At 49.0% G+C, this 14,992-nt stretch overlaps 1 protein-coding gene across 2 annotated transcripts in view; it reads left to right on the top strand.

The window, feature by feature from the left end:
* ADAMTS7 (ADAM metallopeptidase with thrombospondin type 1 motif 7) overlaps window positions 1–14,250 on the top strand; it is a 65,402-nt gene extending 51,152 nt beyond the window's left edge. The window contains exon 24 of one of the 2 annotated variants that reach the window (XM_075159655.1): window positions 12,312–14,250. In XM_075159655.1, the coding sequence (XP_075015756.1) occupies window positions 12,312–12,415 (104 nt within the window). In that variant the 3' untranslated portion in view covers window positions 12,416–14,250. Of the gene's footprint in view, window positions 1–5,906 lie in introns of both variants that reach the window. The other variant, XM_075159653.1, reaches the window with a different exon arrangement.
* Window positions 14,251–14,992: the final 742 nt, after the last annotated feature.

The following is a 14,992-nucleotide window of genomic DNA, read 5'->3' as shown; positions in this document are numbered from 1 at the left end:
TCTCGTAACCGCAGCAGAAAGGGGCAATCAGTTTGCATCTGAAAATCATTTAAGACCACCGTTTGCAACCGGGATTTGTGCGATTAAAATGTGAGCTGGGTGGATGGGGCAGACGCGGGCAGCCCGCTGGTGGCTCGCAGATCGAACGGCTTCAGCCCCTGCCTTGTGTTGATGCCTGCTCCGGTTTTGCAAATCCACTCGCTTCAGCGCCAGCCCGGCCTGGCGAGCCTCTCCCGCGGTACCCGTCCGTGCGCGGGGTCACATCCACGGCCGGGACAAGGGCACGGGATAATCCCTCCTGCGGGAGACCCAGGCAAACCCCTTGCGCCGTATGGGCAGCGGTGTTGGGAGTGCCAGAGAAGCGATTGCAGCCGAGGGGAAGACCGTAACGGCAGCTGCCGTTTCATAAGTGCTTCAGCCTGGCCAAACCTAAACCTTTGGGAATATGCTGATGAAACAGGCCCTAAATCAAAGGCACCGAGCTTCTGCGAGAGCTCTCTGCACCGCGTGCTGTGCGGCAGGCAGGTTTTCCTGTTAGCCCGGCAGCGTCTCACGCACCCTGGAGCATCCCGGCCGGCACAGCCGCAGCCGGCGGGGCGCGGGAGGGGATTCGTGGCCAGAGCACGATGCCCACCAGCACCTTCGTGTCCCTGCAGCCCCGACCGCGTTGGGCCTCTGCAGCCCCGGGAGCCCAGCAGCCAGGGAAAACCTTTCTGTTTCAAGAAGGGCCAGCCCCGACGGGGTTTGCAGAGCAGAGGCGGGCGCCCCGGCTCCGCGATGACTTTCAGCTGTCACAACACAGCAGGAGGGCCGGGGCGTCCTGGGAAGGGCTGAGCAGAGCCGGTTCCCAAGCGCTCGGACCGGGAGCAGCAGCAATTAATGTAAACCAAAAGCGTGGCCAGCCCCCGAGCCCAGCGGCTCCCAAACCGCGGAGGTGTCTGGTGGGCGCTGAGGCTGACGAAGTTTGCATCACATTGCATTTCATCTGATTTTTAGCCACATAATAAGCCAGGCCTCCTACAAGCACACAGATTGCGTTATAAGTGATAATCACACGTTTTGCTTAAATACCTGCCACATTTTCTTTCAATGAGACACCTACAGCTTGGAAAACGGGCTGCGACTGTAAACGAAAAACTCTCCAGAATCGGTGCAGTTCTGACTCTCCGGTCCTGCCGTCGTGAGCTCTGACACGTCTGAGGGCAGAATCTGCTTTAAGCCACGGGGACGCAGGAGCTCCTCGCTTCCTCCCGCAGCCAGGCCAGACCCTTCCCAGGAGCAGATCTGGGTGTTTACTTGCTCAGCTTTGTTAGTATCCGTGTGTTCGCTTGCTCCTTGTAACGAAGGAACTAACTAGAAATGCTTTTTTTTCTTCTTTTGAAGACACTTTCATTAATGTGTCGACACAAGAAGGATGTTACTTTAGAAATAACTGCTGCAGTAGCGTGGAAAGGAAAGCAGGAAAGTCAAAAGATGTTTGAAATAGAAAGATGCTTTCCCCTGGGGTATCTAAGGATTCCTTTGCCAAGAAAGCAAATTCATCCTTTTTGCTAGGTTAATTGGAGCAGAGTATGAAAGAGAAAAGCAAGAATATGTCAGCCCCCCACCGCAGAGGTCCCCGAGCTCCGTGGCCGGTGAGGCCGCTGTCCTTCAGCCAGCCCCCGGCAGAGCAGCAGGAAGCCCCCCACCGGCTTCCCTGCCGGGGATGCACCGGTCACGCCGAGAACACGCGTGCGTTTGACCGGAGACCCCGGCAGAGCTTCCCCTCCGAGCCTCCCAAAGAGCCCTGGCTACGGCCAGCGCAGACAGAAGAAAAGCCCCAAATCGTGCTTTTCGCTAGAGATACAGGATGCGTGGTGACCAGGATGCGTGGTGACCGGGATGCGTGGTGACCGGGATGCATTCACTTTGTCATTCTAAGATACTTTTGGTTCATTACTTCAGAAAGACCCCATTGAAGACCAACGCTGCAGAACTGGCATGCTTCATTTGGCACACAGCAAAGGGGGGATTCCCACTCATTGTCAACCATAGCAATGGGGGGGTCGAAGTCCCTCCGACCTTTGGCCGCTCAGTTTTACTTGGCCCCTTTGAAAAACATTTGGTTTCTCTGCTAAGCTGTCGGTGGCTACAGGGAATTTTGTTCTTGCAGCCTGGTCGCCTCCCAGCACCAGCTGGACATCTGCACTGGGTTAATGGGAGCTGTGGGCTGGTTTTTAAGGCAGGAATGCACATTTATACAAATCTAGGCAAGCTTAATTACAACAGCAACTGATACCAGAGCCATGTCTCCTCTTTCAAATGAGTTGTTCTTAAAATTTTGTGTCATTGAAGGCTTTTTTTGGGTGCGTGGCATAGTCTGTGCCTTCCTCTGCAGGTGGCTCAGGCTGACTGCGACCTGCTGGCCTGTCTCTGCACATACACATATATAGATACATATATATATATACACATATATAGGTATATATTCAGTAAGACCCCTTGCTGTCACCACTGCTAGAATAGGGAATTGGGAAAACACGTGCGTGGTGTAAGGAGTCGGCTTGAGCAGCTGGAGGGTCCCTGGGCTCCCCTTGCCGCAGCGCCGGCGGGGGTGACCGGGGGCTGCAGCTGAAGAAGAGCAGAAATCACCGGGACGTTGAGGATGGAGGAAGAAACTGGCGGCTTTGGGCAGCATCGTGCAATACGATCCACAGCACAGAGCTGCCGTTCGTCCCGTGCTCGGGGGCTTTCTAGCCCCGGTCTGCCTGGGAGTCATCGAGCTGATTTGTCAGTAAGAATAATTCCTTTTATTTGATAGAAGACAGACATAGAATTTGTTTTTACGTTCAAGAGCATTTTCAAGGAAATAAGTGGCTCAAGCAGCAGCAGCAGGCAGATGATTTACTGCTGTCCTGCACCTCCCTCTTCGGCCTTTGGACACGAACGCCTCTCGCCTCTTTGCATTCGCTCCCCCCCGTACTGCTGAACTGGGAAAAGACTCTAAACGCACTGTCCCCGTGAGCCAAACCTTTGGTAAACGTTCAACTGCGCTGGAGTTGGAAAACAACTGTCCCTTCCCATTCAAATGGCCTCATCCCCAGGGACTTCAGAAGGGAGAGGCAGGAGGGACCCGGGCGCATCCTGCTCCCCCCAGCAGCCATGGCTTTTTGGCCAAAAGTTGTGAAGCTCTGACTTAAAATGGTTCCCGTGGGAATTGCAAATCTCGGGTGCAGGCACTACGGGGGTCCTGAACCCAAAGGCCCCGTAAGTGCCCGAGGAAGATCTGAGAGCATCCCTCCGCAGGGATTCCAGGCTGGCGGTTGATCCCAGCGCAGCCGCCTTCTGTGCTACTTTAAAAACCAAACCCCCTGTGTTTCAGCAGGTCATGGAGGGGAAGGGGAAGACAAAATTCTGAGTAATGGGAAAAGTCTAAAAAGATAAAACCCAACACAACCCAAATATAGAAAGTTAAAAACAGAAATTTAGGCAAATAAAGCTTCACAATGACTAGAAACTGCCTGTCCAAAAATTTCCTAAGAGGTTGCACTCAGCTTCTAGATTTTAGACTTATCCACTCCTCCTGTTCCCAAAGCAATCCAATGCCCAAGCTGCCTTGGAAGTCGGGCCGAGTTGCTTCAGTAAATAAATGCAGACGTGCTCCGTCCGAGCCGTCCTTCGCCTGCTCCTTTCCCCTCGCCGACCCCAGGCCCCCGCACGCCCAGCACCAAGCTCGGGCAGACACTCCTGAGTAGTTTTTTCCTATATTTTCCACAGAGGAAACAGAAGAAACAATATGTTTTTAAAAGAGGATTTCAGCTAAGTTTCCTGAAATCTATTGTAATCTCCAGCTGGTAATTACCGAGCAGGGAAAGAATTGCTCACAGGTTTCACTTGCCGTTTTTTGGACTGACAGATGATAAATCCACAGAAGGCGGATTTGGAACAAGGGAAAACCCTGACGTTGTGCAGGCTTCATTCTCAAGAAACTCTTGATGAAGTTAATTTGAAAAATAATTTGATTCTGGAGCCAGTCAACCCTGAGTGCAGGTTTCAAATGCTCTGCTCAGATGTGGTTTGGTAGCTGGAGGCTCTTTGAGCAGCTCGGGATGCACAGGGGCTATACGGGCGGCTCGGGCCAAACCAGAAGACAATTTAAGTTTAGTGCAAATACAGGGTGAACCAACCCCCTTAGCCAGGCCACTTGCTCCTTCAGAGTAATATTTAAACTGGTCAGTTGACTGTTTTCATTACAGAAATATTGACTTCAAAGACAGACCTTTCCTCGCAAATTTTGCTGGTTTCCAGCCGGCAGCTGCGGCTCCCATTCAAACCATCCTGACGTCCACGAAACTGAACTTCCAAAGGACTTTGCCTGGTTTTTTTTTTTCAGGACCAATTGTAAATATAAAACCTCCCTGAAATATTTGCTGTTTCTCCCTAGGCTTTCAGTTTCTGCTTTTTTTTATACACGTGCGGTTTTGCTACAGGTCAGCCACGCAAACCGTTGACATCAAGACACCGTGGAGGCTGGCCGCGCTCAGCCCTGGGGAGGCACCAGGGTCCGCACCTCTTCTCCCACCTCCGCCCAGCCTCTTCTTAATAGCCTTTTCTCACACCCCCCGTATCGGAGGTAGGATTAAATCAGCCATCGCCACACCGCGTCCGTTAGGGGAGCTGGATCCAGCCCAGTTTCTGGAGACAGATGGCAGGCGTGATTTAAGAAGTTGTGCAAGATGTGAGAGCTCCCTTTCAGTGGGCAATGAAGAACGTGGGAAAGAACTGGGCTGGGATCCAGCGGGAAATTTGTGAAGAAGGCTTGTGACTATAAAAGGAGACCGAGGCCGGTGGTGTTAAACCAGGGGAGGACGAAAGGAGGGTGGTCAGACCGAACACCCTGCCCTGCAGCTGCAAAGTCTGCATCAGTACTTGCCCCTGTGTTTTGGGCTGTTTGGGCAAGGCTTGTCCCCATGTGGTGATGGTGGGACAGGGGACAGGAGAGATTTGGAAAGGTAAGAGCCAGCAGAACTATTAGATGTAACTAAAATAATGAGGCCTTCTAAAAGCAGCTGAGCCCAAGGTCTTGTCCATCAGCACAGCTTAGTTCGAAGGAAGCAGCTCATAGATGTTCATCGGTGGAAACCTGTGCTGAGCTCAGCCAGCTCCGCCGGGGAGGCTTCCCCAGGAGAGGGGAGACCTGGAAAACCAAATGAGACGTGGACCTGCTGAAACTGAAGCTCTGGGGACATGCCGACAAGCCTGGCATCTTCAGCCTGAGCGGCGGGGAGAGGCTGCAGGGGCACGGCAAGAGCTCGGCAGCGGCATCGGCATTGCCGGAGATGGGAAGAGGTGCTGGGCGCTCTCCAGCCCCACAGCCACCGCCGGCTGCGATTGCCCGGGATCGGGTAGGGCTGGCCTGCAGGGTTTCTTCTTCCAGGGGAAAGGAAGGTATGGGAGTATTTTGAACAGCCACCTCGGCTGGGTGACGGGGAGATGGGTGACCGGGAGATGGGTGACCGGCGGCAGCGTCCCGGCAATCAGCAGCAGGATGGTGCTCGCAAACACTTTGAGACTCCTCCTGATTGCAGCGTCGCAGGAGAACCTGCGCAAGGAAGGCGTTAGGGCAGTAACCTGTAGCTCGTGTTTTGTTGTTGCTTCTATTTATTCATCGGGATCTCCTGAAAGCCTCTCCGAGAGGAGCCACAGGCTTTTGGCTTCAGATTGGAAATCAGACCTTGTGTCTCCCCTGGTCACCTCCAGACATTTCCAGAGCTGGAGACAGGAAGGAACTGAGAGCTCGTTAATTGGGAAGCAGCAGGCATTTTATGGAGGAGGTTGTTTGTGTCTCTTACTAACAATAACACTTGAACGCTTCCGCATCTCAAGAAGCAGTTGGGTCACCCTGTCAGAGCACCTGTGTTTTGCAGGCTCTCACATCTTACCCCAGTGCTTCTGTCCGGACCAGATGATCTCAGCTGGAGATTTTAAGCCCCAAAGAGCCAGATGGGTCATCAGCCCTTCATCAGCTGCAACAACCGGTGAGGGATGTGGTCCCGCCGGTGACCCGAGCACGCGGGGAGGCAGCGAAGTCCAGGCGGACCAGGAATAGCTCACAACATCCATCCATGCCTCTTCAGCTAAGAATAAGAGATGGTTTTATTTTCTCTTGTTCTCAAAACCTCTAGCCCTTGTGCTACACAGAAAGGTTTCACAAGCACAGCCTCGAGGGTCAGAAAAGCAAAGGCAGGACAGCAAGAAAAGGATTTGAAGAATTTCGCTGGTTTATCTTTTTTTTGGCTTTTATGTGGCAGCCAATCGCCGCCAGCTGCTCAGGGAGTCGAGCTCGGGCAGGGGAACAGCCATCGTCTGACCGCTTCGGGGTCCTGAACCCCGGCACCACCAGCAAGTGCTCCAGCCGGTCATGGCCATCCCGGGCTGCCCGCTGCAGGCAGCGGGTAGGCAGAGGGACATTCCCAGTGGGAAGTAAAGCAGCAGAAAACAGGAGGAGGAAAGCAAGGGGAGAGAAATGAGCTGCCTTGTTCCTTGGCCGAATAGCTGGTACCGAGGCAGGGCATGCTTTGCTCGCCCAGAGCAATCACTTTTGTCAAGAAATTAAATAAAGCTGTTTCACATGTGTGTCGAAGGAGGGGAGAAAGAGAGGGAGGACCTGCACAGCCCAAGTCAGAGCTAAATCAGCCACCGCTGGCCTCCCTGGGACCCCCAGTTGCTGACCTGCATTTGTGCTTTAAGGAAAGCTCAGCATGACTTGATATAAATATTTAGAAGTATCTATATGCTAAAAATAGCTCTATCCCTATATGCAACTGCTCGGTTGCCATCTGTAGTGACTAACAGTTACGCCCCCACGTAAAGTTTTTGCAAACAAGCCCCATGATCCATTGATGCAGCCCTGCTGCCATCAAGGCAGGCGCGAGACCTCCCAGGTGTGAGCAGTAAGAGAGGAAGCAAACAGTCCCTTCACCTCCCGGCTTACACCTCGCTTGCAAGGCTTGGAAACATGATTTCAAATCTGCCTGGAAAAAGAGAAGCTGCTATAAATCCCTTTGCATGCAACAGGAGCCTAGCAAAGGGGCAAAAGGACGATTCTGGCTCTTCCTAGAGGAATTGGAGATGGGGGAATGGCCTGCCTCTGTGCTTATGCTGCGGTTTGGGCAAAGCAGAGCCGCGGGGCAGGAGCGAGACGGGGGCTCGGGAAGCTCCCCTCCTGCCGGGCGGGTGATCGGACTGGGATGAAGGTGCCGCGCTAGCATCCGCCCTGGCTGAGGTCCCCACGGCTCCACGCGTGGTGGTGGGGGCTGCTGTGCTCTCTCCTTCCCTTCACATCCCGGATTCCCTCTGAGCCTCCGGCACAGGTGTAGCCCCAGGTGAAATGTGGCTCCTCTGCAATGGGCACCAGTGGGGAGAGCCAAAACCCTACAGAAACCACCGCAGCCCAGAGCAGACACTGCCACCGTCAGCTCCTCCGCTTCCCAGCTTGTCCACAGCTTCTCCAACAAACGCCCGGACTGCTCCCCAGCCGCAGGAGACTCCAGCCTGCGGCTAGATCGCTGCCCGGGCACGGGGCAGCCCGGCTGGGGACTCGGGAGAGCACACGGACCAAGACAAGCAGTGGGAGCCCGGGGATGCTCCGCACCCAGCAGACAATCACTGGCTGTAGTATCGCTCTGTGGCTTGCTGGTGCCCTCTGCAGTTGTTTCTCCTTATAGTAAATGCAAAATATTAATAATATGAAGGGACAATTTTGTTACTTGATGATAGCAAGTGAGGACAGGTGAAACGTGCCTGTCTTCCCGGGTTTGGAAAAACACCATATGGTCCTCAGGCACCTAAAATCCTGCCCGATACGACCCTCCTTGACCTGTTCCTCCACTTGCATGCAGACAACGTGACCTGCTCGCTGGCTGTTTCTCTGCCGCCATGCAGTACGGCTTCCCCAACGCGGTGACCCCAAAACCCCGCGGCTGTGGTGGGAGTGCAGCGAAGCTCTGCCCAGCCCGGTCTGCAGGGCAGCAGCAACGGGGATGAACAAGGCTCCCAACCCCAATTTAACAGGGAATTGCTGAAAAGTGCAGGGGCTCTGGAGCTGCCTCCTGAGCTGCTGGAGCCCAGCCCTGGGGAGCCACCTCCCAGTCCCTCCGGCAGTGACTTGTTCCCTGAGGAACTGGGACTATTCCTGGTTTCAGAGACCTGCTTTTGAGGTCAGGTCCATTCTACTGAATTGCCACTCTGAAGAGCAACGTCACCCCCACGCTCCAGTGCGAAGCCCTCAGTGCTAATGATCTCAACACACTGCAGAAACAGGGAAGGTCCTCTCATGGTCATCAAAGCATCCTATTCCCTGTCCACCAAGCGCAAAGCTTTTGTCTGAGGTGGAACGCCCTCCTCTGGGTGTTTTGCAGAAGACCCATTTGCTCCAACTTAACTCAGTTTGTGTCAGTGTTGCTCTCAATGAAGCTGAACAAAGAAGATGTAAAAGGCAGAATCAGGCTATTTCAGCACAGGACAATGAACTTCATTTTATTTGGCAAAGGAGTTTGTTTTCTATATTTATTTTTAAAAAATCTAATCTAGAATAGAAGCTGTCTTTAGGTTTTGGGGTTTTAAGTAGATATCTCAGAAGAACAGCTGAACCCCCCGAATCCTGATAACCTTTCAGTGCTGCAACCTGAGGCTGTACACAGGCACCCCGCAAATTACCAAGCAACTCATCTGAGAAGAGGAGCTGCAATATCTCACAGTCACAGTATTTCACAAAACCTCATTGCTCCCAGCAGATATCTTCATTCTGGAAAGAAAATATCAACCCCCTTGCTGGAAAGCAAAAAAAGCAAATTCCAGGAAAACAGCTGACAGATGATGCCAGAACGCTCGCAGGGTCATTTTACACATTCCTGCAGGGTATTTATCTGCAACCTCTTCAAAACAGTAAGGTTACAATGCAGGACATGTGCCCCCACTCTGCCGATACAGTGATGCACACTTATTCCTTCCCTCAGATCTCAGAAAGTCAGACAAGCTGCCTGGGCAGTAAAATACACTCTGTGTAGGGATGCTTTTTTCTCCTGTGAGAGAAAGAAGTGGAAGGAGGTGCCTTAAATCTAGTCCTAAGTTAAAAAAAAACAAGTTTGCTTTTCCTGAATTGCTTTTTTCCTGACCTAAGGATATAGTTCTTTTTTGGAAGTTTTCTTTCTTTCTCTGGAAGTTTTCCAGGTCTGATAGGCATAGGGGCAATCCCTGCCTGCATCCTCTCCGATTCCCTCTGTATGGGATTTTCTCACTTCTGGCCCACTGCAAATTCATTACTTAAGCAGAAGTTTCCTAAGGCCTTGGTTAGAATAACTCATTGCTTCATCTTCTGCCAGCACCAGGTCTTGCTCACATACCTTGCTTAAGACAGCCTGTCCCCGGTACCTCCAGCCAGCTGCCTGACACACATGCGCCTTCAGTAACAAGTCTCTGCTGGCGAACGGTGAAACCCCGTGGGCATCCAGCAAAGCTGTTACCAAAAATGACACTATGTCTTTGAAATTATGTTTTGCCACAGCTACATTTGCTGGCCTGGTCAGACCTCAGTTATATGGTATTTCTAGAAAATTGCATCTTTTGATCATCTTTTGATCATCAAAACATAATCGGCAAAAATCCATTTTAGTCATTTTAGTAATTTGAAATAGACCTGCGCCTCTCAAGAAGCTAAACAAGCTGCAGACGTCCCGCTTTTCACTTTATCTGGGTGTCACTACCACCAACAAACTCCCTTGCGTAACGCTTTGAAAACCACTGGCTCTTCAGAGCTGAAGACCTCCTCCAGGCAGGAGTTTTGTCCTCCTACGAAAGTAAAGTCATTTTTAAAAAATCCGCTCACAAGCTCCGACAATCACTGTGCCTAAGCAGGAGTTAGCAATTGCAACTGAAACACAAGCTGGTTCACGCTTTTACACAAAACTCTTGGAAACCAAATCCATCCCTTAGGGAAGCTGTAAGGCAATAGCCTGTGGGGCCAGCAGCTTCAGGGATGTCTGAAGCAGCTGAAACCAGCACTGCTGCTGGAGAAATAATGCTCTGAAGTTCCATATTGGCATTTAAAAATATCTTAGCCATCTCTGGCCCGATACCCTTAGCAGGATGGGGACTGGGGGCTACAGAGCGGTTCCAAGTGCCTATGTGCAGAAAGACACAGAACAGCAAACAGTCACTTGCTGCCCTCAGCCTTTTATGTGCAAATCTCACACTCACTTATCTCATTACAATCCAGAAGCTGTTTATTTAAATTAAAGGTTATTTGAAACAGGTTGAGACTCTGAAAGCATGACTTGGAGCATTTTTGTGTTGGATCAGGAAATGGAATAAGATAACCCTCTTGGGATTAAATTTCTAGAGAAATAAAGCGAATCATTGCCATTTCCCTCCCCCAGAAAAGCCTTTTCCTTTTCCCAGGGTATTCCGGGTCTTTCTCATGATATTCGTGATATTTTGAAGCATACACTTACATTGAAATTGGAACAGAGCTAGTGTAATTTGAGCAGAAATTACCCTCCCGAAGCCTGCTGAATTTTGCGGGAGGCTTTGCTCGTGGTCAATAGGCTTTAAGCACACAACAGGCACCAGTCATTCTGCCACACAAACTGCATGGGTACAGGCAGAGCCCTCCCTCCTGCGCACAGACTTTCATCCCTTGAAAACTAGTTTAGCAGAAGCTTCCTCTGAGACGTCATTCAAATGAAAACTGATCTATCAAACAGCTGTCTCTGGACTGTGGCAAAATCAAGTACGGAATAGGAAAAGCAGTTGCACCTTTCAGGGCTGCTATTAATCCCTTCCCAGAAATTCAGCACTGACAGCCTCTGCCATCAAGCGATGCCTTTATGGCTTTCCCTCTGACACTGAGACACCACTTCCCTTTCTTATATGATTTAGGTACTCAAGGGATTGGTCAGGGATCTGCTGCTGGTTTTGCAGGGAAGTCCTAAGACAGATCTTTATGGACAGCGCAATGACCCTGGTGCAAAACTGGGATGGGATGGGATGGGACGGAGCCCCTGGGCCCACAGCCGTCGAAGCCCGGTGCACGTGCGGACGGCTGTGTGCAGCGCTGCTCTCCTGCACCACGCCGGGCTCCCTGCGAGAAGGTGTCAGGGCTCATTCCCACTCGGAGAACAAGCTCACATGGCGCGTTTCGAGGAGCGTACAGCTGGGAGGAACGGAGAGACGCTGCCCAGCCACGTGGGCACACCGGGTGATGCAGAAGCAGGTGCCACACAATTCAGCACTGGTGGGGAAGTGCAAAACCTCTTCATCCTCCCACTCTGTGTAAAACCATTACTTTAGAGATATTTCCCTCCTGTAACTATTTTCTGAGGGCAGGACGGGAAGCGGACAGCGCCAGATGCGTTGTGATTAAAGCTCTGTGTTCATTTCAGTGTAAAGCAGCTGAAACTGTTGCCCCTTTCCTTCCTGTTATGAATCCTGACAAGCACTGTCTCTGCTTACACAGCAGTGGCATGAGGACATACTTGCCTGACATAAGGAACATTTAATCAAAATAAGATTCCCTTATTTTTCTCTTGGTGCTTTCTTCGTGGGAGTAGATCCATCAGAAAGAAGCTTCAACAGCTCATGGAAACGTCATGAAAATGCTGTATTGTGCTACAAAAGTATTAACTTTCTTGCTTCAAAAAAAAAAATTGTTATCAAGTGGAAAAGAAAATCCATTCAGTTTATAGGCCTACTACAGCAGGACATTATTTGATTTTTCAGTCAATTTTAAATGGCATCCTGATACGATGCTTAAGAAAGTATTTTCATGAAAATCCACCTAGGACAAGAAATATTCTCATCTAATAAATACCAACCAAAGCAAACAGTTACGTTTACATTTCTTGTCCTCATAATGTTTTAAAATAATGCTTAAAAATATCAGAAAGATAAAAAAAGGCTTGGTTAGAATAACTAATCAAAGTTTGTCTTATCAATCACCAGCACTTTGACGCAAGTAGCTTTGCCATAGAGATTTCATCAAACCCACCAAAAGAGCAGTGGTAGAAGGAGACCCTCACATCCAAAAAACTCCCAACATCAGAGGTGTTTCACTTTTATACTTAAAATGTACTTCTGGAGTATAATTTACACCTGCAGCACGCTGAACCACAGACAGAACCACTCTAAAATTTGGGCGATACAAATCCAGATCGGTCTTCAAATTTAGTATTCTTGAATACATCTCTTACTATAAACATGTAAGAGGGTTTAGGCTTTTTCTTCTTTGCCCGAGTCTTGCACTTGAAAACTGACCTCTTCCATCTAGTTCCCAGAGTATCGGCATGAAAGATTAAATCCCGGAGTTTTGGTATGGCAGGAGACAAAGAGAAAAGAGGCATATAAGTGCTATTTTGGGACATCTGGCAGTAACAAGTAAGTTTTCTCAAGAGATGGAAGTTTTCTGAGAAAGTTTCTGCTTAAAGGCAAAAAATGTAAAATGTGGAATTAGAAGATAAAGAGATGGCTCTGAGGGACAACTCCCCAGTCTCTAATGGCAGCTTTAAACCAGTGTAACCTGGAACTCAGATAAAGAAAATCATCTTTGCCCCTATATATTTACATCTTGGACCATTATTAAACAGCCCACAAAAAAGAAAGACAAACAGCAAATAATAACAGCCTTTGAGCTGTGGTTACCCTCACCCTTGCCAGGAGTCTGTGCGCTCCCAGCCATCCTCTGCGCCGGCACCGGGCCAGGACCTGGGATATAGCCCTGGGTTTGGCTGCTGGTGGGTGCGCTAGGCTTCCCTTAAGGCAAAAAGAATTGATTTTAAAGGAATGAAAAAGGGAAAATAAAAAGAAGAATGAACATGAGCACAGCTTTTTGAAAGCTCCCGAACACAGACAGCAGGTCCAGAGGAGGGCCACGAAAATGATCCGAGGACTGGAACACCTCTCCTATGGAGAGAGGCTGAGAGAGTTGGGGTTGTTCAGCCTGGAGAAGAGAAGGCTCCACGGAGACCTTTCAATACTTAAAAGGGGCTTATAAGAAGAAAGAGACTTTTTTTACCAGGGCCTGAAGTGATAGCACCAGGGGTAACAGTTTTAAACTAAAAGAGGGTAGATTTAGGTTAGTTATAAGGAAGAAATTCTTTACTACGAGGGTGGCGAGACACGGGGACAGGTTGCCCAGAGAAGTTGTGGATGCCCCATCCCTGGAAGTGTTCGAGGTCAGGTTGGACGGGGCTTCGAGCGACCTAGTCCAGTGGAAGTTGTCCCTGGCAGGAGGTTGGATCTTTGAAGGTCCCTTCCAACCTAAATCATTCTGTGATCTTTTCTCAACGCTGCCCCTCGTGGGAGAACACTTCCAAAACATTTCTAGCTCTGCTCATTTCCTTCCCTCCAGAAATCATTAATAGTTAAAAAATCCTTTGCTTTTGTTTTCCTCCTTTTGAACAGGGAAAAAAGTGACAGATTGCTTCTACTTAATAGAAAAAAAGTCAGTTTAGATTTAATTTTTAAATGGAAATAGAGACTCTTCTATATGAAGTATTATTCTCTTTTAAACCGACTTTATGCAGACCTGCAGACATTGCCTCAAAGCCATTTTGGATACGATGCATGACAACAAGCCTCACGGAGCAATAAACGAAAACAGAAGTTGCAAGGAACAGTACAAGCATCACAGTACATCATGATTTAGCAATTCAAAAGTTTTTGGAGGAAGAGCTGTATTAGAAGTGCTGGGCTGATGATGACAAGTAACTACACAGAATGAATCCTTTACATTGAGCCGAACTACTAATTGCATTTACTGAAACTAAAATTTGCAATGGTTACCATCTAACTAGTTTATTAAAGAGTAAACAGTGGGAAAGAAAAACATTGTTCTATACTTCTGTTTTAATGGCATGGCACAGGAAAAGGGGGAACCTTATCATCGGAAAACATCTCCAGCTGCTTTTCACAGAAAAGAAATTATTTTACAGAAGTAATTACCATTTAATGAGTCTTCCCAGATGAAAAAAAAAAACCACAAAGAAACAAAAAAACCTCAAGAGAAAACCTTGCAAAATGCATCCTTTAAGATACTTCATGATAGACCATTCCAGCAGGAGTCTAAACACACAGCTTTTACGTTTTGCCCAAAGTAGGATTTAAAAAAAAAATTGGTCCATGGGTTCTTTATTTTGGAAACAGTACCAAGTTTTTAGTTTCCTATGCAAACATCAAGTAGCTAATTCCCTTCACATTCTGCTGAATACCTGAGGTGGTGGACACAGCAATGTCCCACATTTAAGCTTACATCTAACTACACTTTACAGAAGCATCTGTAGAAAGTGCTGCCTAAGGACATACATACTTCCCTCAAGCTAAATTCAGGGTGAGCAATGAGGGCACAAAGGCTTATGAAATTTAAGTAAAATTTCATTGAAGCTGAGTAACTGAAGTTAAGAAAGTAATTTTTCCACACATACACTAGAACTGACAGTTCTGCAGATGTGCAGTAACCTATGGAAAAGGGATTGTTCTCTTCCCCCCACCCCTCCTTTTTTTTTTTTTTTAAGATAACTTTGGCACTGAAAGTAGGGAGATTATGCGCTCTTGTTGGCACAGCTGTAACGTGTCAGTATACTATTTTACAAAGGGAAAAATTTCCCCCACTGTTTATAATGCGTAGCCTAGCTGGAATCCATTCAACCATTTTATGCCTTCAGGAAAGCTTTATGTGGCTTATTATTAAAATGGTTACAAATCCCTGAAATCTCGACAGATGTTTGCACTGAACAACAAGGATTTCTCACCATTTAACCAAGTACAAGCCCACTAGAGTAATCACTGTTTCATGGAGCAATGGCTCCCTAAATCTCCCGTGAACCACTGCAGGGGATAACTACTACGCATTGGCCAGAGAGCGCACCCCTGGGATACCCGAATCGTTTGTCAGGCGCCACGGGGCATGAGATGGGTGGCACCAGCCTTTCTCCCTGCAGATACATCTACCACGGAGGCC

This window comes from Calonectris borealis, chromosome 11, assembly GCF_964195595.1.
Source record: "Calonectris borealis chromosome 11, bCalBor7.hap1.2, whole genome shotgun sequence".
NCBI classification, from domain to species: domain Eukaryota; kingdom Metazoa; phylum Chordata; class Aves; order Procellariiformes; family Procellariidae; genus Calonectris; species Calonectris borealis.
The sequence above is the reverse complement of the archived record's forward strand: the minus strand, read 5'-3'. Positions and strand labels throughout refer to the sequence as shown.